The 25026-nt window shown below is 46.2% G+C and overlaps 1 protein-coding gene across 7 annotated transcripts in view; it reads left to right on the top strand.

Moving 5' to 3' along the window:
* The window catches only part of TLK2 (tousled like kinase 2), a 2417851-nt gene that overhangs the window by 1447711 nt on the left and 945114 nt on the right, over nt 1–25026 (top strand). For all 7 annotated transcript variants that reach the window (XR_014968435.1, XM_085624076.1, XM_085624079.1 and 4 more), the window contains 2 exons: nt 8985–9121; nt 18522–18674. Coding sequence is in view for 6 of the 7 variants with exons in the window: in XM_085624076.1 (XP_085480202.1) it covers nt 8985–9121; nt 18522–18674 (290 nt within the window). In the remaining variant the exon portion in view is untranslated. The remainder of the gene's footprint in view (nt 1–8984; nt 9122–18521; nt 18675–25026) is intronic.

Here is a 25026-nt window from a genome sequence, read left to right as displayed (position 1 = left end):
CGAATCTGCGTATGTCTTTTTAGAGCAGTCTTTGATGGCACACATTTAGGTGAGTTTCTCATGGAGATGTCTCTTGAGACGATCAGGACACAGGTGTGCTTTCGTTTTGACACTCGTTTTTAGGTCTCGGCTAGCGAAGGCTGCGCTTGCACAGTCTCGCTCGCGAGATTTAATGACTTGGAGAAGAGGGGCTTGAACCCGCCCCTCTTCTCTCCTCTTCTCCATTGTCTGGCCTCTTAAATGCTGGCCAGCCATTGGAGAAGAGGTTCGTCTCGCAAAACAGGCCCCGTCCTTTTCGGATTCGGGGGCGTTTTTTTTCGCTACTTTTCGCTGGGCGTGTTTTTCTCTCCTCCAGCCAATGGCAAGAGGAGAGAAAAAGAAAAACTCGCCCCCGAAACCGCCGCTGCCTTTCTCCGAGGCATTTCTGCTTCACCTCGGAGAAAGGCGGTGGTGTGCTTGTCTCCTTTAGCCTTCAATTTCTCTCCTGTAAGTCTCTTGCCCGTTCCTCTCCCTCTCATCTCCAGCCCTTCCCCTCAGGCTCTTCTTGCCCGTCCCTCCTTCTCGTCTACTATAATTCCCTGCCTGTCAGACTCAAGACCTGCAATCTCTCACCCCACGCTCCCTCCCCTGGTTGCCGGTCCTCCCAGCACTCGTCCCCTCCCACTCCCTCCTTTGGTAGCCTATCCTTCGCTTTATCTCTCACCACTCTCCCTCCCTTTGGTAGCCTGCCCTGCCCTCCTTCGCTCCCTCCCTCTCCCCGGTGCTCGTGCGAGCGCTGGGCTCGGTATTCCAGGCTGCTGCCTGTCGCCCACGCCCAGCCTCCCTCCCACGCAGGATCTGCGTCACAGGCCTATGTGTGGGAGGGAGACAGCCGAGCTCGGAGCAGAAGATCCCAATCCGAGCTGCAGAGGGAGGAGGGGGGAGGGTGGGTGCGGAGGAGAAGGGAGCAAGAGAAGCTACCGTCCGCGCCAGCATTACCACACTCCCACCCACAGCTGCAAAGGCTGCCCAGCTCCAGCACAGGCGGGTCCTGGGCAGAAGGGGACAGGAGATCCCTGGCCGCTAACAGAGTGCCCACCCCTGTGGGCACCAGATGGGTAGAGTGACTGTCCTGCTGTCAGGGGGTGCTGTTGGCACTGAGTGAACGAATAAGGCTGCCACCGCCGCTTGGGGTAAGTTGCACTTACTCAGTGTTTGCCTCTTCACAGCTCGGGTAAGTGGCACTCACTCATGCTTAGTACTTTAGGGGACTTCTAAACTTTTATTTTTATAATTGCATCATTCAGGCATACAAGGCACCTTGTACACCATCATATTCATAACGCAACCAAATCACAGGTTATCCGACTGTTCACAGGGCTGCAGAACAGTGCACTCTACAGTTCACGCGCGACTGCATTGCCCTTCTGTGCATGTATATGCTGTCCTACGCTATAACCTTCACCTCACACTCAGGCAACTTTGCACTGAACAACTTGCACCGCACACTTAAGTTCTCGTAACGCGTAACTGCACTGCTCTGCAGTGTACCCTTGACAACTGCATGTGTTTGAAATATACTTTTCAGAACCCTGTGTACCCTCACGTGCAATGCATGATATAATAATTCACAGTTCTGTATGCACATCGGAGTGAACTGCACACTTCATTTTAGGACACGGTTTGATATACTTCACTAGTTTATGCATCAGCTTGTGCCTTGCTCTACACTCCACATCTCGACATACCTGTATTTTACTTTTCGACTCTTTACGCAGTTGCATACCGTTTACACTATGCTCTTAACACTGCTACATGACTGCACTCGCAGCCCTAGCTCACTTAACATAACTATTAGTTACACTACACAACAGCAGACGACAGCATCTGATCAGCCCTTGTAGACTTCGGAATATTACTTTTAAACACGTGTGTGATCCGCTTGCTCAAACTCGCCACATTAGACCTGCACGTGTACACTTTATTGCACTAGTGTCATGCGTTCCGCAGAAACGAAGCGTTTCCTCAGCTTTACCCTTTGCTTGTACGCTGCGCTTCACTGAACTATATAGATTTCTATCCTGCGCTGTATTGACACTTCCCATCCGTTTTCGCCTGAGCACTCTTTGCTTCACATTACCAACACCCTGCCTGTACTCTGCTGTGCACACTGCAAAGTACTACTACTAAATTCTCCTATACTTACTTTATGGTGTTGTATGCTATGCACTGTACAGTTTCTCCTTATCATACAGTATGTGTATTTGGATTGTGTACTTGACTACACTGTATGCCAGTTTTTTAAAGTTGTTACTTTACTTACAAGCAAAAAGTACTTTAAAGTTAACCAGCATTCGTATTGCTTGACATTGCGTACGGCCTTCCGGGCAAAAAGTAATGTGCGAAGCGTGCTGTACTCTTGATGTGCTGTCACATGTCATTTGGGGGTACCACGTGACTTCTTGTCATGATGAAGCTATGATATTTTGGGTCTCGTACCCACCTTGCTATTCATGGTTTTCAAATAAGGCAGGGCAGCGGGTTCATTTGACTACAAGTCCCAGAGTGCGCTGTTGCGTGAAAAAGACTAGTTATATACACGCACATCGTGCGCGATAAGTGATGGGACACGGGTGCTATAAAATGGCACAACCTTCACTAAGGCATAGCAGGGCATGGCTCGGTTCCACTCAGTGCTGCTGCCTCCAAGCCACGGGAGGCCTCGCCAGGGCAGTGCCAAGGCCTACACGGTGACTTAACATTACAACAAGTGCTGTGCCCGTGGGGTGCAGGGGACAGTGTTCACCGTTGTTATGGTGCTCTCTGCGCGGTTCCCCAGCGCGACAAGGGCACCGCGACCTTAGAACAACCAAAGTCCAAATCTTGCGAGGTATGTCAATCTCACACAAATCCCTCGAGCGGCGGCCCGGGCTGTGCACACCCCGCTCTGCTATCCCGCCCTGCACTGTGCAGGGCTAGCAGCAACGGGCGAGTGATGGGAGAGCCCAGTGCCAGTTAGTCCTGTGCACTGCCGCAGTCACTGACGCGGACACCGTGCACTCTCAGGCCTGGTCGCTCCTCTGTCATTTATGCAGAGTCCCATAGAGTGAAAGATGAGATCTGACCCCATACATCATAGTCTGGGGCGCACTCAACTCAGCAGCAGACACCGTGCCAAGACAGGCACTTTCAGCGATGTTCACCACTCTGTCACCCCGCAGACACTTCACTTTAAACCAAAGCCAGCAAGAAAGCTCAGTGAGCTGAACGGTCGCCGCTGTCAGTGCAGTTTACCTCCGGTCGTGAGTTTGAACCCCACCTAAAACAGAAACCGTCTTACCGTACATCGTTACACTGAGTCACCTAACTTAGGAAACCATAACTTCTGTGGTTACAGTGCATAGAAATGGCATACGTTCGGTATTTAGCACTACATTCAAAAGAAGGTGCTATTAACATGCTTTATGGAGCTTGCGGGGCACTGAGTAGAGTGGCATTGGACATCCACATTTAAATAAAAATTGTACTGCAAAAATTATATTTGATTCCTGAGTGAAAACTTGATATGGCCCATTTTGTCAACTGATGCAGCTAGTTTGGGACCAATTGCTCAGAGGGCACCAAAGACAGGTTGAAAACAGGGCTCTGTAATTGCCAATATAACAAGCATTGAAAATGCAATAGGTCTCGCCTTTTATTAAGTTAAAGCCATTTGCTTTGCTGTACAATACCATTAGCAAAGCAAATGGCTTCAACTTGATCAAAGGCGAGACCTTGTTGGCTCTATGCGTGGGTGGCTCTGTCTGTGGGTAACTGTGCGTGTGTGTGGGTGACTCTATTTGTGTGTGGGTTGCTCTATGTGAATAGCTCTGTGTGGGTGGCTCTGTGTGTGTGGGTGGCTTTGTGTGTGTGGCTCTGTGTGTGGGTGCAAATGCAATAGGTCTCACATTTGAGAGAGATTAAGCTATTGACATTGTAAATAACAATGCAGTTTCTTTAAATGTTTTAAAAACAAAAATAATGTCATGAGCAATGCCAATAGCTCTAACTTCAACAATGCCGAGACCATTGCATTGTAAATGCTTGTTTTCCGTTCACATGGTTCTCTTTGAGCACGGGAGACTGACACATTTGATGATTCTGCGTGTTTTTAAACACTTTTTATGTTCATATTATATACGTCTTGGCAGCGTCTTAGTTTTCTTTCTCTTCTACTGGTTTCTTCTCTTCTTTAGGTTTTCTCTCTTTTTCATTATTGAATATTGGCTTGCCCTGTAAAATTCCAAATTTAAAATCACAAATATTATTGTTGTAAATGAAGGATTTGTGTTGCTAGGTTTTAGGTAATTTGAACCTTGTACACATTAGTTTTGCATATATTTTTCACAGCATTCCCCTGACGAAGGTGTTGTGACACCGAAATGCATTGGGAATTAAGAACTGTTCTGATTTCGATCTATGCTGTCAAGATTTGAAAAGATGGAAACGACAATAACATACAACAGGACACAATGATATGAACTGTTGATGATTGGGTTTGACGTAATCACAGTTTTGGATTATGTAACCACGCACTTTTTGTATTATCGGCTTTATTAGGCTGTATACATTCTCATGGAATGATATTGTTCACATTATGTTGGTAATTTAAGAGAATTTGTTTTATTAAAATACATTGATGTTAAAATTGTTCTGGGAATATCTCAAGATTTAAATGAAGTTCTAGGCACCGTATTGGGCTTGTGAAAAGTGCGCCCACAGGTTCAGACAGTTTTCTGTTTGAAATTTCATTGAATTCTTTGTTGCCTGACAGGGGCCAGTCAGGTTTTGCTGAGGGCAGCACCACCATTAATATAGTGGTTAAAACTATTATTATAAGCAATAGCACTTTTGTTGAATTTTGTGTACTAAAAAGGTTGTGCAGGTTACCTACCAATTATTGAAACTATCCCCAACTACCATATTTTTTTTTCTTTTAAGTAGAAAAAAAAGGAAACTAATTCAAAAGCAAAAAATGACCAAGTTACCAAACTCCCATAAATTGGTAATTAACCAGCACACTAAATTGCGAGGAACACTTATCAACCTAATATTTTTTATAGATACGTGTAACCACATATTCCTCACCTTTCGAATGAACTCCTAGACGACAGACTGGATCTGGAAACTTTCAACCAGTACCTCTGTGGGCTGGTAGGTGGGATCATGTGGATCCACACTAGTGTTCTTTGGAAGTGATGTGTAGAATTGCATTTAAGGAAAGCCAAGCTTGGTGATGGCGGTTCCTTTCTTTCTGTGCCACCTGACACGGATCTGGAGCAACCCCTTGTCTCTCACGAGGCTAAATCCTACAAACTTCTTCAGAACTTACCTGAGAATTCTAGCGTGCAAAGGACAGTGTCTCCCCTTAAAGCACAGGTTTGAAACCTTGTAGGGTCTGTTGCAAGGAAATGTGTGTCAGATCCCCACCAGATTTTACTTTGTTGCTTGAGGTCAAACAACACATCCAAGGCCTGTAGTAACTGTGCTCTGATGAATCGGAAGGCCAACCGTAGCTGTGAGACAAAACTATATGTCGCCAAACACCAGATGACTACACGCCGTGAGCGGGTAAATTCAGAGGGAAGGTCCTGATCCTGTACCTGACTTCATGCCCTCGACAGATCTTCATCGTGGTTGAAGACATTGAGTAAGTTAAAAAAGAAGCTCAATAAGTCCAAGTGATACTCTGCCCCTTCTCACCATTCTCAAACGCATGAGAGCATAAACGTGCCTCTCAGCCTCACTCCTGAACTCGATCTCTGTTGGTGCCGATTTTAACTCTTGTCCCTGTGCAACCAGTGTGTCCGGGGACTTTTACACCGCAGCAAATCCAGGAATTCTATGAAGTGCCTCTTTGGCATGCTGACAGCTCCCTTTGGCCCCAGGGAACCATTAGCACCTCTGACTGGAACTCAGTTGACGAGTCTGACCTTGGCACCATTTGGAAGCTCTGGGACCATTTCGGGTCCCGCATCGGCTTCAGTGCGGATGTTTGTTGTGGTATCATAACTCACACCACACCTCAAAGAATTAATGCTGCAAGCAGATGATGAAATGCAACTATGTTGCTTTCTGTCTCTGAGACGACTCTGCCTCGATTTCTTTGAAGGCTGCTTCCTGGGTCACAGCCTTCAAGCAACCCCTTCCGATACAGCCTCCTTGCCTCAATAAAGGGCCCAGATTATTCAGTCTTTTCAGTACTGACTCTGACAGTCATGTAATGGAGAAGGCGTTGAGTGTGCTTAACTATGCAATTAGGACAGCTGGCAGGATGAGCTACAAGATGCCAGTTGGCTGGATTCTTCTTTGACACTGGAATGCTTTGAAAGCTTGCCTGTTGACCATCAAATAGAGGTTGGTGCAGATGTTCATTGTCAACTTCACTGCCATGGTATACTTCAACAAACAAGGTGGTTAGGGTTGTGTATTCTGTATCGGGTGGGGATGCACGTCCGGAAGGGCCTGGAGCACAAATGAATTTTGCTGGTGATGAGCCACCTGGCGAGATCTTTGAACGCCGTGGTGGACCAAGACAAGCCGCCAATCCCTTGTGGATTATGAATGGCAGCTACACCCAGAGGTGGCACAAGTTATCGTTGGTGAGTGGGGAAAACTTTGACTTGAAACTATTCACCACCGCTGAGAATGCTCAATGTCAGCATTTTTGCGCATTGGAGTTCCCAAGATGTGTCTCTCTTGTAAACACATTTTATCTAGAGTGGAGCTCGGGCTCCTGTACAGCTTTTTGATGCTACCTCTCCTGCCTCCAGTTCTGAAGGAGATCAGTATCGACCAGGCAGAAGTCATCTTAGATGCACCGTACTGGCCAATGGGAGTATGGTACCTGAAACTCATGGGCACGAGCATCTGTGCTCCAGGCAGGCGGCTGCTTCTGGAGTGCCTTGTGTAGCAGCAGCAAGAAAAGGTTCTGCACCCGGGCCTGCCCAATCTAAATCTCCTTGCTTGCAGATTGAGAGTTGGCAGTTGATTTCAATTGACTTTCTATCTGAAGTAGTTGATGCCATTCCAGTACTCAGACATCCCTCCAAAAAATCAGCTTGTCTGCCATTAGGACACGTTTGTGGCTGAGTGCAATGCTAGGTAGATAACCTACTTCAAGCTAAACTAGTGTGCTTTTTGTGTTGGGTCTAGTTCAGCAAGGACTAGCTTTGGGCACAGTTAAAAGTTATTTTTCCGCTCTGTTGGCTTTTCTGCGGGTGCTGGAGAAGCCCTCTTGATTTGTCACCTGTTGTGATGCATGTTTTGAAAGGTTTGCAGCATATGTTTCCACCCATTCCTTTCATTATGCCTTAGGGGGACGTAAAGTTAGTCCTCACAATCCAAATCTGTACTCCCTTTGAGTGGCTGCATTGGTGTTCGTTGTGGTATCTCACTCTAAAGGGAGTTTTCCTCATCGTCATAACATCAGTGCGGCAGATGAGTGAGCTGCAAGTCCTCTCTGCAAACCCGACACGTCATTCTTTCCCGACAACTTGGTCTTGGCCAGCTTTCTTCGCTCCACCTTGCCACACTATGGAGGAGAGACTTCATTGACTAGCTCTCAAAAGTGCTCTCCTGCTATATTCCACAATTCTCCTAGGTGACTGCTCCCAGTCCTCCCCATCATGGAAAACTTTGGAATTACTACCTGGGGCTTTCCTCTCCCCTTCTCCCATGGGGCAAGTAGTCTTGTTGTATAGGGATTGAATTTAGAAGCCATTTTCAAAAGTGGAGAGTGACACAGGTCATACCCGCATAGTGGTAGTTTCTAACCATGAGTTGGTAAGAACGGAGCCCCATTTCTGTACTAGGGTCCTGATGAATGCCCTAGACCCTCTTGGGCCATTTTGTCAGAAACATGTCGACCATTTTCACTACGGTTAGGGTACAATTATTTCCCCACATACCGTCCACTGATTTTAATATCATATAGTTACCAGTCATGTTAAAATCCATAATTTGATAACAATAATGATTTTTACCTTCACACACTTTTTCATGGGCTCCCACTTAGTTAAGAAGTGCATCCCTGTCGTCAGGTGCATGTCCGCCCTCTATCAAACCAAGTTTTTAGAGGGCGAGGGCTGGTCAATGATGAAGCATGACACCTGGTGGTGTGTGAGACCAGTCCGACATACTTTGTGAGATGCCTACACTCACATTTCAATCATAAATTTATAGTGGTCACTACACTAGGAGCAGCTCTTGTTGTGGTGAACATTTGTTGTTGGAGGCTGCTAGCTCCTAGAACCCCGCGCCTCTAGTTCCCCTCCCCACGCATCAACGTGGGGGTTTCTTGTGTTTATGAAAAAATAGGTTTGCACATAATGCTATTCTCTAGTCTTATCATTAAATTCATATAGCCCTCTTTTCAAACCTCAGGCAGCGATCACTTTAGTATTTTTCGACATAGGACTCCTGAGCCATGGCTAAAAAGCCCTAGCCTTCCCATTTATAACTTGTATATGATTTAACTGTTTTAACTTTAATGGTAGTTGCAATGCTTTTAAACCTTTAAGAGCCATGTTATGTGTCCTAACCAGATTACTTCATTATCATATTGTAAATATAATGTGCAGGAACCTGCTTTAACAATGGTTAGTAGAGGTCTTGACTTTAAAACGTAGCATGTGTTTAAATAACATGCCAAAGCAATATTGTGGTTAGATTACCAAAAAGACCGTTGTATAAACGTTTCAACAATTATATGCAATTTTGTATTCTGTACTGGTACTCTTTCACTTCCAGCACCGAGATTGGTGTGCTTTAATGTTTCATCCAGTTTCTTATCTTTAAATGTGTGAGCTTGGTGTACTGCATTAGCGGCAGTTGGTGTAAGATAGCCTTGTTTCATGGAGTTCTTTCTTGCTGGAGGTTTTATTATAATGCGTTGGGTGTGGCTTCAACTGTAATATTGATATTACATTTCCTAATTAGGGTTTGGTTGTGTGTTGTTTATCTAGTCCAAACAGGAAAAAATGGCGTGCCGGGATAAGAGCATGCAAGACCGCCTCCGACTTGGACACTTCACAACGGTTCGGCATGGTGCCTCTTTCACTGAACAGTGGGCAGATGGTTATGCTTTCCAGAACCTTATCAAGTAAGAGGAAGCTCATTTTTTCTGTACTTTTTCCAAAGGACCCGGGTCATTTGCTTGTGTGTATAATTCAGCTTCAATTGCTTTACACTCCTCTTTAACCTGGCTTTCCTATCCTTTTTGGAAGGCTGTTTTACTGCTTGTTTGTTGACACTTATTTGGTTCCATTTGTGCACATGTGCAAGACTAGTACACTGTTTGTATAAATAATGTCTGCTTTTCTTTTTATTTTAAAAAGCTGCTTATTGTGTTCTTGTGCACTTGGATACTTCTAACTTGAGATGCTATGTCAGGATCGGAGGCGAGGATTATGCTTTATCTTTCTTTACTTCAAAGACAGCAGCTATTTTAAAGTCATCAAACCAACAAATATTCCCATGATACATCGGAAATATCACAAAAAACAATAGTGTCCATGTCCAGAGTGTCCCCTGCTCTCTGCTCCAATCACAGGTCCCCTGAGGCACTGATAGTCCTCTTTCGCTGTCCAATCTCCCTCTTTCTTTGCTGCTGCAGCCAGAGATAAGTCACGTTTATTTCTCTCAGGGTTTTATATATACTGTAATTTGCCCTTTTACATGTTCTGGATAAATCGTTTTCCTAGGCTTATTTGCCATTAATGTATAATTGATTTCTGCAGATTGCGGGAGTTTTGCCGGTCTCTGAGGGTTTTTTCAAGTTTCCCTCAGGCGCTTCTGGAGCCCTTTGCCCTCTGTTCTCGGCGCGGTGGGTGGCCGTCACGCGTCATTTCTTTTACTGTTTGCAGTGTTTTGTGCTTATTTAGGTGTGAGTCAGCCGCTTCTCGGCGGACTCGCTCTTCGGCCGCGGGAGTGTTAGTCCCTAGCGGCTGCGTGTTTGGTGCAGCTCGCGGTGTGAATTTAGACCTCTAGAGGGCGCGTATCCGCGTTCTCTGCGTTGCGTGCGTTCCTGAGATTCCGCACGTTTGAATCTCGGAACGCACGGCAACGAGCGAGCCTCTGCCTGTCCGGACACCGTGTTTTTATGGTCTGTGCTTTGCCATTAGGCATATATTCCTTGCTACGCCCCCTGAACGCCTTTCAAGGTCTGTACTTGTTTTGTAAGGCTGTGGTGGGATTCTTGCATCCAGTCCCGCGGGGGCCCATTGATTGGACATGCTGCCCTTCTATTATTGTACCAGGGCTGTTGGGTCCCAGGGCTTGGTGACCGAAAGCAAGCTTTGCTTGCCCTTAACTTGGCTGACCCCCAGCCTCCATATTACGGAGTTCCCCTCCACCAGTCACTCCCACTAATCTACGTGGTGTTTCTCCCAGCTACTTGCCTACGTAGTGGTCTTTTTCTTCTATCCAAATAGAATCTTATGACGAGAATACTTACCTGGATGACCAGGATGATCAGTGGGAGGAGGATCCGCTCACAGCGTTGCAGTGGGACGAAGATTTCTACGACGCTGTAGACTCTCTTATTCATAAGGCGGTAGAGCAGGCTATGGCCCCATTAGAAGATCGCCTCTCACGAAAAATTGAGCTGGCCTGCGACAAGTTGGCCAGAGCAGCCCAAACCATTTCTGCTTCTCTCCCTTCCAGCGTGTCCACTGCTGACCCTCAACCGCCCCCGCTAAGCAGGCCAAAGATGCAGAGATTGACGCCGACTCCTTCGCCCGTCTCAAGAAGGAGTTGCTAGCCAACAGACCCCCTCCTGCGGTTGCCATTCCTGGTGTCTCGGCTCACGGGAGCGATGACGGGGCTGGGCCTTTGTGCCCTTGCGGGCTTCCCCAGCCAGCACCCGCCGTTTCCGACCCTGGCACGGATGACCAGAATCTCTGCGCCGATAGGCCCGATCCAGACGACATCTTGCACCCTAGATCCTCAGACTGGGCGCCCTGTGACAAGGTCGCCCAATACGTCGCCAGCCAAATCCGCCGACCGCTGGAGGCCTCAGTGCGTAACTGCTTTAGGGCAGAGTGTCTGCGCCCATCTTTAGAAGGTAAGGTGGTGGCACCCCCCGAAATTGACCCACGCATGGCGACGTTTCTAAAAGAATTCGTCAAGGATCCCAAAAAGGGAATCGACAGGTCGTGGCGGGCTTGCCAGCACAAGCTACTGGATATTCTCGGATCCATAACAAATTCTTGATATGGCTGAAGAAGCCAAACCATCGGGGGCCCTGATCTCTCCAGAAAACCTCTCCTCTTGGGCCCAACGCGTAGTGGTCTTTTTAGGAAATGCCAATTGCGCATTGTCGACGGAGCGACGAAGATCCCTGCTAATAAAGGTGGACCCCAAACTGGGGGATTTAGCAGATTCAGAGGCGGGACCCTTTGCCCAGGGAGGCCTCTTTGGTGAGCCCTTTATGAAAGAAATAGGGCGCTTCGTGAATACATTCACGTCTTTGGACAGTGTGCAATCCTCTATTCGTAAAGTCTTTCGCCCACGGGTTTTCCGAGGGGCCGGTCGAGGCAGGGGCCGCTCGTCTGGCCGTCCCAACCAGCAGAGAGGAGGCTCCAACCAACCATCTTATCAAGATCAAGCCAGATTCGGGAACTTCTACCCGACAAGGGGACGGCGAGGGAAGAACCGCGGTGGTGTCTCCAGTTCTTCCGGTAAGTGTTCTCCCTTCTTCCCAACTAAAAGTGGGGGGCCGGCTGGCACATTTTTTCCAGGCTTGAACTTCTGTCACAGTCGACGCTTGGGTACTCCAAACTGTCCAAGGCTTTCATATCGAGTTCAGCGGGGAGCCTTTCCAGCAGGCTGTGCCGCGTCCTCTAGTGTTCTCAGAGGTGGATGCCACCTTGGTAGATCAGGAGGTCCAGTCTCTTTTACTCAAGGGGGCGGTGGTACAGTCCACTTTCCATGCTCGCGGCTTTATCAGCAATCTTTTTGTGGTAGACAAGGCGGACGGGGGCCAGAGGCCCGTGATCAATTTACGTGAATTCGAGTGCCTGGTTTACCGCCACTTCAAGATGGAGGGAATCCATCTTCTCCGCGATCTCCTCAGACCAAACAACTGGATTGCGCGCCTAGATCTAAAAGACGCATATTTGACCATACCAATCTTTCCTCCACATCGGAGGTTCCTGCAGTTTCTTTGGAGGGACAAGGTCTACGAATTCACCACCCTTCCTTTCGGTCTATCCTCTGCTCCTTGGTGCTTCACCAAGGTTTTGCGTCCGGTGATTGAACGTCTGCGCGCATACCGGTATGCGCCTCATAGTGTATCTGGATGACAATTTGCTTATGGCATAATGTCCCACGGCTCGGTCTCGTTCGCTTCAGACGGTGGTCAATTTGCTCCAGAGCCTGGTCTTCATAATCAACGAAGCGAAATCAGTGCTCGTCCCGTCCCAAAAGGTGGTTTTCCTGGGACTTTCCATCGACTCAGTGGCCGCTACACTCAGCCTTCCATCTCGGAAGATGACGAAAATCCGTCACGAGTTGAGGAGAGCGCTTACCCAGCACCAGCTCTCCCTGAGACAGATAGCCCGCATAGTGGGCTTTCTGTCAGCGTCCATCCAGGTCATTTTTTTCAGGCCCTCTCCATTACAGGGCCTTGCAGCGTCTCATGGCACAGCACCTTCGCAGAGGCCTATCCTGTTCTTAGAAGGTATCTCTCTGTGCGGAGGCAGGGAGGAGATTCAATGGTGGCTTTCCAATGTGGAGGCCTGGAATGGACGTGCGATCTTCGGTCCTACGCCAGATATCGTTATCGAGTCCGACGCCAGCAAATCAGGCTGGGGCGTGCAGTGTGGCGAGTTCACCACAGGCGGTGTGTGGTCACCTATGGAGCAGCAGTCGCACATCAACTGTCTGGCTACCCGTAGGCCTCCCAGCGCTTCGGACTAAACAGGCAAAGGACAGTGGGCAAAGATAAAAAGCTGAAACAGCCAAGTTTTTAAGAGCCTGCGAAAAGTTAGAAGATTGGGTTCTTTCTGCAATTGAAATGGAAGAGCATTCCAACCAGTGGCACCATTGTATGAGAAGGATCGACCCCCACATCTGACCCTCCTTATTCTGGGTTGAAGGGCAAGAAAAGATGCAGATGACCGAAAGTCTCTCATCGGATGATAGGGAGTAATCAAAGATTGGAGAATGGGTGGGCCATTCTTCCAAAAGGCTTTATGGACCAAGCACATGGCCTTAAACTGGATCCTTTCCCTAACTGGCAACCAGTGCAAGCTCTTTAATGCTTGTTTGTCGGACTGCCGGCGAGGAATCTGAAGAAGTCTACGGGCAGCACAGTTCTGAATGACTTGGAGCTTGTTGATGGTATACTGTGGAGCTCCCAGATATAATGCATTTCCATAATCCAGGCGAGAAAGTATCAGAGCTTGGACCATGATCCTACTGGCGTGTAAAGGAAGAAGGGGAAGAACCTTACGAAGCATCCTTAGTAGCCCAAAGCAGGTTGCAGAAAGCTTTGCTGCCTGATGACTAAACGTAAGGGAATGATCAATCCAGATTCCCAAGCTCTTGATTTAGATCTTTTGGGGCCGGGCCTAGGCAATCTGGCCAAAGAGATGCCGGATCGAAGACAGGGGAGTTACCCAGGAGCATAAGCTCCGTCTTGTCCCCATTAAGTTTAAGGCAAGAGTTCCATCCACTTGGAACCTCCTCTAGGCAGGAGCCTAGAGTGCTAGATGACCCCTCGGAGTGGTTGAGTGCCACAACGAGCTGGGTGTCGTCTGCATAGGAGATGATTTTTATGCCAAATGGATAGACAATCTCTGCCAAGGGTCTCATATATATTAAATAGCGTGGGGCTCAGGGCAGAGCCCTGAGGAACCCCACAATTGAGAGGGAACTGGTTGGAGACTACATCTCCCTCAAAGACCCTAAAAGAACGGTCACTGAGAAAAGATTGCAGCCACTCTACTGCCATACCGGACACTCCCAAATTCTTGAGTCTGAGAAGCAGAGTAGTATGGTTAACAGTATCGAATGTGGCGCTGAGGTCAAGAAGGATAATAGCCACAGTGCCCCCTTTATCTAGAATCCTTCTTGCTTCCTCTGTCACCGCGAGGCGAGCAGTCTCAGTACCAAGCTGGGGACGAAACCCAGTCTGGGAGGGGTGCAGTAAATTATTAGTTTCCAGAAAGGCTTCCAGAGTATTGTTTACATGCCTCTCTAGAATCTTACTCACCCATGGCAGGAGGGAGATAGGGCGATAATTGGCCAGATTGGCCTGATCAAGATTAGGTTTTTTCAAAAGGGCTTTAACCATCGCGCATTTCCACGCCAACGAAATGGTACCACACTTGAGTAGGTAGGGCTAGTGACCTCATCAGGGAAGGATCCAAAATGCAACATAAAAACATTACATTTTTACATTGAAAATGACCCTTTTTCTTTTTTTACAGTGTGGCTGGCAGTGGGTTTTGTCCCCTAGCTCAGCCGGCACATAGGGAAACTTAGTATACTTGCACATTTTTTTAAACTAGACATCCAGTGGAATACAACTACCATTCCTCCAAGTCTTCTGATTAAAATACTATCTCACTTGTGTGGCTGGGCCTAGTACCCGCAACAGAAAGATCAAACCAAGGTCAAGGAGTGTCCTTTGTGAGGACTCTCATTGACATTAGTTTGATTTGTTCCTGTCACACGCACTAGGCCCAGCAACACAAGTGGGGCAGCGTTTTTATTGGGACAAATAGAGAGTGAGGTGCTATCTAACTTTATCTCGGCCTACCTTTGGGGTTCCACTGGACTCTGTGCACACTATACATCACTTTAGTATAGTACATACAGAGCCAGCTTCCTCCACAAGCCAACAGATCTTCCCTAGAGCAGCGCTTGCGTGCTGACTCTAGGCTCCACCTAAAAAGCAAACCTACAACCTGCTGGAAGGTCAGCTTGTGGGCAGCTGTAATGTTAACTTATGACACTAGCTCAACAAACAAGACTGCACTAAACGACACTGTGTCGAATTAGAACTCAACAAACTCAGCTGTATCAAAGAGAAAATATAACTATTGACCTTTAATGATCTGGAAAAAACTATCAGTGCAACCCACAGAATGAAATTGATACTCTATAAAGATATCTCACTTGCCATTGACAGCTAGGGGTATGATTAACTGCACAGACCCAGCAAGCACCAACAATATCGCACTAGAATGGAAAAACAAACCAAAAAATGACAACCAAGATAACACAATGTAGATCTTGCACAAATCCAAAAAGTGAATAAGAAAAAAACAAGCTAATTATGTTACAATTAATTCATCCGTTAAAAAAACATTCAAGCAGGGAAATACTAATTTGAAGAAAAAAGTCAAAACCTGTAGTAATACTCAAACAGACCACGCCAAAACCTTTGGCATCATACTCGACAACAAGCTCACCATGAAGCATCAGATAAACGCCGTCTCCTCAGCCTGCCTTCTCACCCTCTGTATGGTCCGGAAAATATTCAAATGGCTCCCCTTCAACACCAGATGCATGGTCACCCAAGCCTTCTGCATCAGCCGCCTGCACTGCGGAAACTTCCTCTACGTGGGCATCACCTCACAAATACTGAGCAGACTGCAAACCATCCAAAAGGCTGCTGCCATGCTCATCCTCAACCTCCCGAGAAGATCCCACATCACCCCCCCCCCACCGCAGAGCGCTCCACTGGCTTCCTGTCTAAAACCAGTGCCAGTTCAAGCTGCTGACTCATGCCTACAAGGCCCCACACAACAAAAGACCAACCTACATCTACCACCGACTGAATGTCCACCTACTCAACAGACAACTGTGCACCTAAACCCACACGTCCCGCTTCCGCACCTGCTCCTACCTGGCCGCCAGGATTGGAATGGCCTCTCACTCCACCTCTGAACTGCATCTAACCTACAGAAGTACAGAGCTATCCTAAAACCCTGGATGTTCGACTGACAACTCCCAGCACCAGTCCCTGCCCCCATCAAGCACCTGGATACCCTAACGGGTGATAAGCAGCGCTCTACAAATCAACTGATTTTTTCTGGTGGATACTGTAGCTGCTGATTCCTCGCTGCCCTCCTACTTCTTTTTCTTTTCAGTATCTGCAAAGGTCCCGAATTAGGTATCAACATACTGTCTCCAACAGTTGTTTTATGTGCTGCATCTGAGGTAGAGGAAAAGGAAAACACAAGAAATTTAAATCGAAATCAGCCCGCAGGGGTGGCTCTTGTATGCCTTAGGCCTGGAAACAATACTGAGACTCTCCTGTGAGCAGTAGTGGGGGAGCTTAAAATGACATTTGATAAAGGAAAATCAGCTGCTTTGATCCTGTTGGATCTCAGTGCAGCAGCATATGTATGGTATCCCATGCAACATTATTAGAGAGACTACCCAATTTAGAAGTGGCCCACTTGGTCTGGAAGTGGTTGGCCACCTTTCTGGGTGACCTGAGCTTTCAGGTGCTGGATAAATCACAGTCCCTGCCTCTTTCATGTGAAGTGCCTCAAGGGTCTTCTTTGAGCCGCACGTGGTTTAACATGTACGTCTGCCCACTAGCAGATATTTTAGAATGATTTGGCCTTTCGTTGGTTTCATATGTGGATGATACCCAGATTGTCATTTCACTGGCCCCAGAATCATATTTCAAGCCAAGGTTATGAAAACCTAGTTCTAAAACCGTAGCTAAATTGATGGTGTTTTGCGGTCTAAAACTTAAATGGGAGAAAACGGAGGTGATGATAATTGGAAATAATATAAATTATTGGTCTCCTGATTGTTGGCCAGAATTCCTTGGTCCCCTAACCAAGTAAGAATCTGGGCATGCGGTTAGCTAACAAATTGGCATATGAGACACGAGTAAAAAAAAAGCTGGCTGCCGGTTGTTTTGGCAAGTTGAGGTCGGTCAGAATGGTCTTGGAATTTTTCCACAGTCTGTGTATAGAATTGTTGTTCAAGTATTAGTATCCTCTCGCTTGGACTACGAAAATTTGCTCTATTTGGGATCCTTACAGTCTGTCCTAAATAGACTACAGGTAGTGCAAAACGCTGCTGCTCGTCTTCTGCTAAGGATTCCCAAACATCAATCAGTCTTAACCTCCCTGTCTAAGTTGCTTTGGTTTCCCATAAAAAGTATTCAATTTAAAGCCTTATTCATTGTGCAATAATAAAGGTTCAAGCTTGTTGCATTACATGTTACAACCTTACAGATCAGGAAGATCTTTGAGACCTGCTTCCTTTTATCGGACAGTGATTCCTAGAGTTTGTAAAGGTCAGTGTGGCAGTTGCTCCTTTTCTTTTTGGTTTCCAAACTATAGAACAAGCTGCCTCCTGCTCCGAGGATGGGTACAGATGATTTAACATCCAGGAAAGGTCTCAAGATGTGGCTTTATGTTTAGCCTGTTGACTGTTTCTTCTCTGGATCTGAGGTTTGTTAGTCCCTGTGTGGTTAGCCATGCACTTTGCAAGTTCTGCTAGAATGGAATACAATATGCATCTCTGCCTACCACTTCCTGAGTGGTAGGGATCCAGTGTGAATCTGCATGACTCCACCTACTGGCATATTAGAACACTGTTGAAAAATTCTTCAGATTCAGTGTAGCACTTGAGCGATCTTCTAAAGGGGAGGAATCAGCAGTGTAAATGGAGTTTTCACCAGAAAGCGCTTTAACATAACCACAGATTCCTCGTTGCCCTCCTGTTCTGTGGAGTGGACTCCTGAACATCATAACAAGGTTACAAGCTAGATTTTGGCACACTTTTTGCCAATTTGTTTGAAGTATTCCACCTCTGTCGGCATGGAAGGAGAAATAAAGGAAACAGATGTCAGAGAGAGGAGGTGGCGCTTATTTGCGGCTTGTCTCCTTCAATATCGGCACAGAGTTGTTTGCAGAACCACGTAATGTCAACTATCGGCGTGCAAAAGCATTGCTGGAAATTTCCCCAGATCCAGCTCAGCACATATGGATAGTCTTAATTTGAGGAATCAGTAGTTAGGTAATGTATCTACCATAAAGAGCATTACCGATAGTAAGTAACTTGTTTATTTTGGAGCGTTCTTTTAAACTGATTTTACTTCTGTGGTGCAGATGCAACACACTGGCACCACACTGAATTCTGAAATACAAAACATACCTGTACATCACAAAGTAAGCTCTTCGTGTCGTGGTCTCTTTGGACTGCTTCCAAGGATCCAGCTAAGCTGATGTGTGCGCACATCATTAAAGTACTATCCCTATGAAGATAACTTTGCCTTTTAGTTTTTTAATTCACGTCTTAAGACAGGCTTTCTCTTGTGCTGCTACATTGCAACACATCCTTTTTACATTAAGGGCATCTGTTTGCATCAAATTTAGTCCCATATGGAATTTAAAAATTATCTTTCAGTATGCAAATAATGCTGAGACATATGAACTGGCGAGAGATACATTTTTAGAATCAGCCAAAAGATACTGTAATTTTGAAAGTCTTTCTAATGTTCCTTTTTTGTTTCAACTTTTAAGGCAACAAGAGAGAATTAATTCACAGCGGGAAGAAATTGAGCGACTGCGAAAATTACTGGCAAAAAGGAAACCACCTGCCATGGGCCAAACCCCACCTGCAAACAATGAGCAAAAGCAGCGAAAGAGCAAAACCAATGGTGCAGAAAATGAAACGTAAGTGCATTGGGAAAACCTAATAGTGCAAGGATTCATTAGATAGCAATACCTTTCCAACATTGGTTTGTGTGAATTTCACCCAACATTGGGTGAGAAGCCTGAACCTTTAGATCAAGATTGTGGTATTCTCCTTTGTTTCTTTAGACTTGCCATGTGAGATATTAGTGAACCAGGTTATGTCGCATACGCTACAAAAGGTCCCTCCCAGGCAATAATCTCCAGTTCTTTTATATTGAGGACATCTGGATACAATAGGTGTGTTCAGCAAGGATTTTGCAAGAACACCTTAGTAACTCGTAATTTCAGTTCTTGTGAAATTGTGGTGTAGTACAATAGTTATTTCCATAAAAAAGAAAAAGTAGCTTTTACCCCCTGCATCCACTAGATGATGGGAAATGCTGAGGGTGTAAATCTAGAAGGGCTTTAAGCTGCAAAAAGTATTGTTAGAGTTAAGAAACTTGTTTTTCCCAGGCCTAACAGAGCTCTCTAGCTGCATGTGTTGCCCCAGAGACCAGCAACAACAAAGGAAGAGTGTTTTGGGTGGGTCTTGCAGTGGGCAGTCTTCTCTGGCAAAGGTGAATGTTTGGCAGCGTAACCACCAACCTACCAGTTAGAACAAGTTTATCAGGAAGGGCTTCTTGGAAAGGAGTTTGTACATGATACATTTTGGTCACATTATAATCGTAACCTAACTTGAGATTAGGGAACAGAACCTACCACTACTTGTGCACACACTCATCAGTGATAGTCTAAGGCTGATGACAACTACAGGTCTCCTCAGGTGTTTTTTTTTTTTAGTTGTTGAGTTCACTGAATGAAAAGCACAGAGCTGATCATAAAAAGGCACAGGCCGATGGGACAAGGTTTCCAAGCCATGCTGAGGACTTGTGATGGATACTTATAAATGCAGGTTATCCCGTATTGGGGTATCTGTCATAGATTCACATGCCTAAATCATTCTCCGTCGTCGAGATGGGAGTCCCACAGTAACATAATCAAGCAGTGTTTAAATAATGCCATTGGCTATAATGGCCCTGAGCCATGCATAACTGCCTATCTATGTCCTTTTAAAAAAAGGACTAAATGTTGAATGCAGCCAAGCAGCTGCTAGCACCCTCTAGCAGAGGCAGTTTCCCTCAGATTTTCACAACACGTCGTGTGTGAAGGGAGTCTCCCTGAGTTCTACTCAGTTTCTTTCTTTAATTTTCCTGAAGGTTGATCTTTTCAACATTTCAGATAAGAAAGACCTCTTCCGCCCATGTAAGACCTGTGGCAGGAAGAGAGTCCACATGAAAGATCCACATAAAGACTGTATTTACTTCCTCCATCCCTCTCATGAGGTTAGAAAATGCAAGATCTATCTGACTTTTTCTTCTAAAATTCTGAGGGAAAGAGAGGGGAGGATGCTTTTGTGGCTTCAGTCCACCAAGCAACAGAAGTCTTCTGAAGAAGACACTAATAACTTATCCAGACTGTACAAAAGATCCAGGTCGCAGGATGATACCCCTGGTGAAGTCATGTAACACCTCAAACCCTCCAAGGAGAGCAAAGGCCATAGAAAGGAGAAACACCTTAAACTATCCTCAGAACCTACAACATCCGTCCCCACCTCTCATGTGGGAAAGGAGAAGGAGAGTCCTAGAGCCTCATCTACAGATTCTACAAGAAGAAAAGACAAAAAAAACATTGTCAACAATTTCTAGACCGTTGACGACAAGTACCACAGTCATGTCGTCAGCTTCGTCGAAGGTAGGGACGATGATGGCTATTTCTGGACCTATTTCGTCGACGAGAGTATCCTCGTCGATGTCTATTCTGTTGACGAACACTTCGTTGATGAAGCAGGCGCCATCGACGAGCCCCCCGCCAGCGACTCTTTTGTCGACGAGCCAACAGACACAATCGACAATGACACAGTTGACGATAACGTCGGTGATGACAGCATCGTCGATGATGAATATTCCCTCTTCAGGGTTATTGGTACTGTCAACGCCACCGTCGTCGACTGTCAGTGCTACCAGGATAACGAAGACCTTTTTTCATCCTGATGTTTCATCATATGCAAAGATCTCCCCATTGCCTCCTCACACTTATTAGACTTCCAACAGTCAGAAGATAAGGACGAAGATGACAATGGGATATATGGGGTGGCACATAGCCCGTCCGAGTTGCATGTGAAATGTCAGGATTAGGAGGACGAGCAACAGCAGCAATACTACCAGCCATATCTTGTTGCTGTGCACCATGTTCAGCCTTATAGCTATCCCCCTGAACCTTGTCCTAGGGAAATGCCGCATTTACCTCTGTCTTTAGTCCACGATCTTCAAGCCATGTTGGCGGACTATAGGCTGAGATTTCCTCCCCAGGTTGTCCACTGTGAGCCACCGTCGCATCAACCACAGCTCCCAGCAACGCCTGCGGTACCATGCCCTCCAACACAGGCACCTACTGAGAACAGCCCCTCTTTTTCAGAGGACGAGAGAGAAGGAGAGATCCCGGAACCATGTCCACCGGCAGATCCCTGGGATGACTATATCATCCCTACACCCTCTCCTCCTGCACATCATACAGTGGACTTGCCTCCAGAAGACATCGGAGGGTTCCCCAACTTGATTGATAGAGCATCAAACAGGTTTCATCTTCCCATGGCTGTTCAGCATACAGATTGCTTTCCTTATGATTTTAAGGAGGAAGCAAGGAAATGTATTTGTACAATCCCTATAATAGATTATATCTGGCAGAAGGGTGTAAATATAATGAAAACACCGGCCACAATAACACCAGTTCTCCCTCGAATTGACAAGGAAGTACAGGGCCCCTAAAGATGCACCTTCTTGCCTGACGGTTTACACTAAGCTAGATTCCGTCATTTCGCAGGCAGCGCAGAGAAGATCAAAAAATCCGGACTCCTCTGGACACGGAGGGATTCAAATTGGACATAATGGTTAAGCGTTTTTCAACCATGGCTGCTGTTACCTTTTGAGCAGCTAACGCTTTGGCTATTATCGGCCATTACGACCGACCGATGTGGTCTCATATGGCAGCCTCTTATGGACCTCATCCCTGAAGACAGGAAACAAGAGCTGAGGAAGATCTTTGTAGAGCAGAAGTCTTCAAACTTTTTGATGCTGACACGCCCCGTCAAAATGTTTTAAGCGTAAGGACCCCCTCCTGACAAAAGTTTCTAGAACTTTGCCCTCCTCATCATTGCCAACTATCGACAACCATAAACGCCCCCAATTCCCACAGCAAATCACTTTTACATTGGGGAAATAAATTAAACAGTGATTAGCAGACCAAAGGTCAATAAGAGCTTGGGGTGTGGTAAAAGGTGTGGCTAAAATAAAGAGCCTTATTTATGAGGCATTGGTGTAGGGCAGTGCCGCAAGTCTTCTTCCTGCGCTGCTCTACGACAATGTGAAAGGACAGGAATGCACCTTATTTATGAAATATGGTGCATTCCTGTCCATTCCCCCTGCGTTGGCGCACAAATTGCTGCCTAACACCAACATAGGCTGGATTGTTTTTTGCAGGAAGGGGCACATTCCTGCAAAAAAACGACTCCTGAGAGGGTTTTCCTCTTTCTATGTGTGCTGCAGAATGCAGCACACATAGAAAGAGGGAAAATCAGGAGAAATGAAAAATTTCTTTGTTGTGCCAGATGTGGGAAGGCGTAAGGTTTTGGCACTGCCCCTGGTTTACATGGTTTTACAAATCTGGGGCAGCGTTAAAATCCATGGGTGTTGTGTGAGAACATCCATTGCAATGCCTATGGAACGCCTACTTGACATAGTGCAAGGCAACGCAGCGGCTTGCGCTGCTTTGTCTAAATCCATATCTATGAGGCCATGCAGGGTGACTTTGCGTCGCCTCATAGATATGACTGAGACGCTTGTGCCGCCAAGGCTTAAAAAAAAGTGACGCTCCGGCAGCGCAAGCCTCTCATAAATCAGCCCCAAAATATTTTGTTCGTTTTTTAGGTCTTTCACCATCAGGTAGCTACATATAAAATAATGGGTAGCTTAAATGAAAAATAAAGTTACTCAATGGGAAATGCATTGTAGTACATTATGAAACCTCTGTTATTTAATGCTCTACAGAGGTCTGTGTGTAACCAGATAGACACAGAATTACATTTGGTTGGCACAGTGGAGAATAGTGACTTGAGTATTTTTAGTGCTATGAGGTCCCAGCCTGTGACAGAAAGCACAGTGAATGTGTAAGTCGTTATTTTATACTTGCATTACACACATTATAATATAGACTGCTACAAACTGTGCAAATAGATTTAAAATAAAATGGAGCTTCCAAAATGTAGATTTGAGTAATGTTTTTTTGCATACCTGTTATTTAAACACCTCCCCAGGGGTACTAAGCACTGTATAAATGCAGTTATTGCTAAAAGCGTGCACTTCACAGCCCAGTTGTGAACTCTTTGCATCACCATGCAAAAGAAATATATCTTTGCCATCACAATGCTTGGAGTGATTCAAGCCATTAAAGCCAGAATCACTCCCAAGCATCCTTTACCTTTTTTACCAGGCCTCTTCATTTTACAGCACATGAGTCAATTAACTTCAGCTAAAGCATTTTAACAGTCGGAATGAAGGGTTAGGGCCTTTGTCCAAAAGGAAAAGCACATTTTGTATTCCAGGCTGAAGTTTGGCCTGGAAATGTGGACCCCCGTCCCAAGACTCCACGGCCCCCCTGGGGGTCGCGCCCCACAGATTGAAGACTGCTGTTGTAGAAGGTGAAATTGCAGCCTCGGAGACCATTGACTGTGCTATGGACATAGCAAACACAGGTTTCCGACCGCTTGCTAACGCAGCGGTGTTCAGACGCCAGGAGTGGTTGAAGGCCACCACTTTCAGGCCTGAAGTTAAAACAAAAATCTTGGACATGGCATTCGATCAAGATTCGTTATTCTGCAAGCATATTGATGATGCGTTGCTCTCCAAAAAGACAGACACTGACCTAGCAAAGTCGTTAACCACCCTCCAATAGTGGAAAATGCCCTTCAGGGGAGCGAAAGGACGTGGGTTTCCTGCACACAGAGGATGATTATAGAGGCAACAGCAATACCAGCTTATCAGGCTCAATATAGACAGACTTATTAACCCTCCACCTACGCCAATCTGCAACAGCTGTTTTTTCCCATCAAGGCGCCCGCAAGAGAACACCATCTCAAGGGCGGGACAGCAGAAGTAAGCAATGAGCTACGCAAGGTACCACCTTCCCCCTCCTCCATCCTTCCCGTTGGTGCGTAGATTTGCAATTTTTACCAGCAATGGAAAAGTATAACATCAGGCCAATGGGTGATGGACCTAATTGCCTTTGGTCATACTCGAGTTTACAAGCAAACCTCCAACTTCTTCACCCAAGGGGGCCCTTCCCCTTTGTCTTCACTTATTTCACAAGTAATTAAAGACCGTGCTCTCAAAAGGTGAAATCGAGGAAGTTCCACCTCTGAAAGGGGTCAGGGTTTCTATTCCCATTTTTTCTTAATAATGAAGAAAGCTGTGAGTTGAGACCAATACTGGGTCTCAGGAGCCTCCTAAGTACATGAAAGAACAAACGTTCAGGATGATAACTTTAGCCGAGATCTTGCGTTGACTCAACAAAGGAGACATTGACCTTACTCGATCTAGAAGACGCATACTTCCCCATCCATCTTATTTGCCGAAAAGTCCTCAGGTTTACGGTAGCTTGTATCCACTACCAATTCAAGATTCCTCCTTTCGGCCTCAAGTCCGCACCCAGAATATTTACAAAGTGTGTCGCATCAGTGGCCGCGGCGCTACGTTCTCGAGGTCCCCAAGTGTGAGAAGTTGGCCTGGTATATGATGTTCACTAGTTAAAGTAACCACCTTGTACCATGCCAAGCAACCCTTATGGTGTGGTTCTAAGTCAACCTTTTCGGACTAGCTGCCCTAGTGGTAGCGTAGGCTAAGCAGTCTTTGAGGCTAAACTCGTGAAGCGTGTTAAGCCAGCTGTTTTACCAAATGCAACCCCCTTTTATACCAATGAAAGGACACCACACAGATATATATTCAAAATATATATGTATTTATTTCTCAAAGTAACCCCTAGTCTCTTTATGAGCACAGGTGCACAAATCGTCAAACAAGATTACAGTAGAATACACAGAAGTTGCACTTTATATGGATAGGCCCTGGTGGCCACTCAAACCATATACTAAAATAGTGGTATAAGTACCACGAACAGAAAAGGGAAAAGGCCTAGGGCCTCTAGAATCGCTGGGCCTACAAGGAGCTAACTTCAGTTAGTGACCAGGAGGTCCACGGGTGGCGTGTGCAGAGCAAATAGTCACACGCGTGCTCCCATAGAT

The sequence above is a fragment of the Triturus cristatus genome, chromosome 1_1 (assembly GCF_964204655.1).
Source record: "Triturus cristatus chromosome 1_1, aTriCri1.1, whole genome shotgun sequence".
NCBI lineage: Eukaryota > Metazoa > Chordata > Amphibia > Caudata > Salamandridae > Triturus > Triturus cristatus.
Note: the sequence above shows the minus strand (reverse complement) of the source record. Positions and strands in the feature narration are given on the sequence as shown.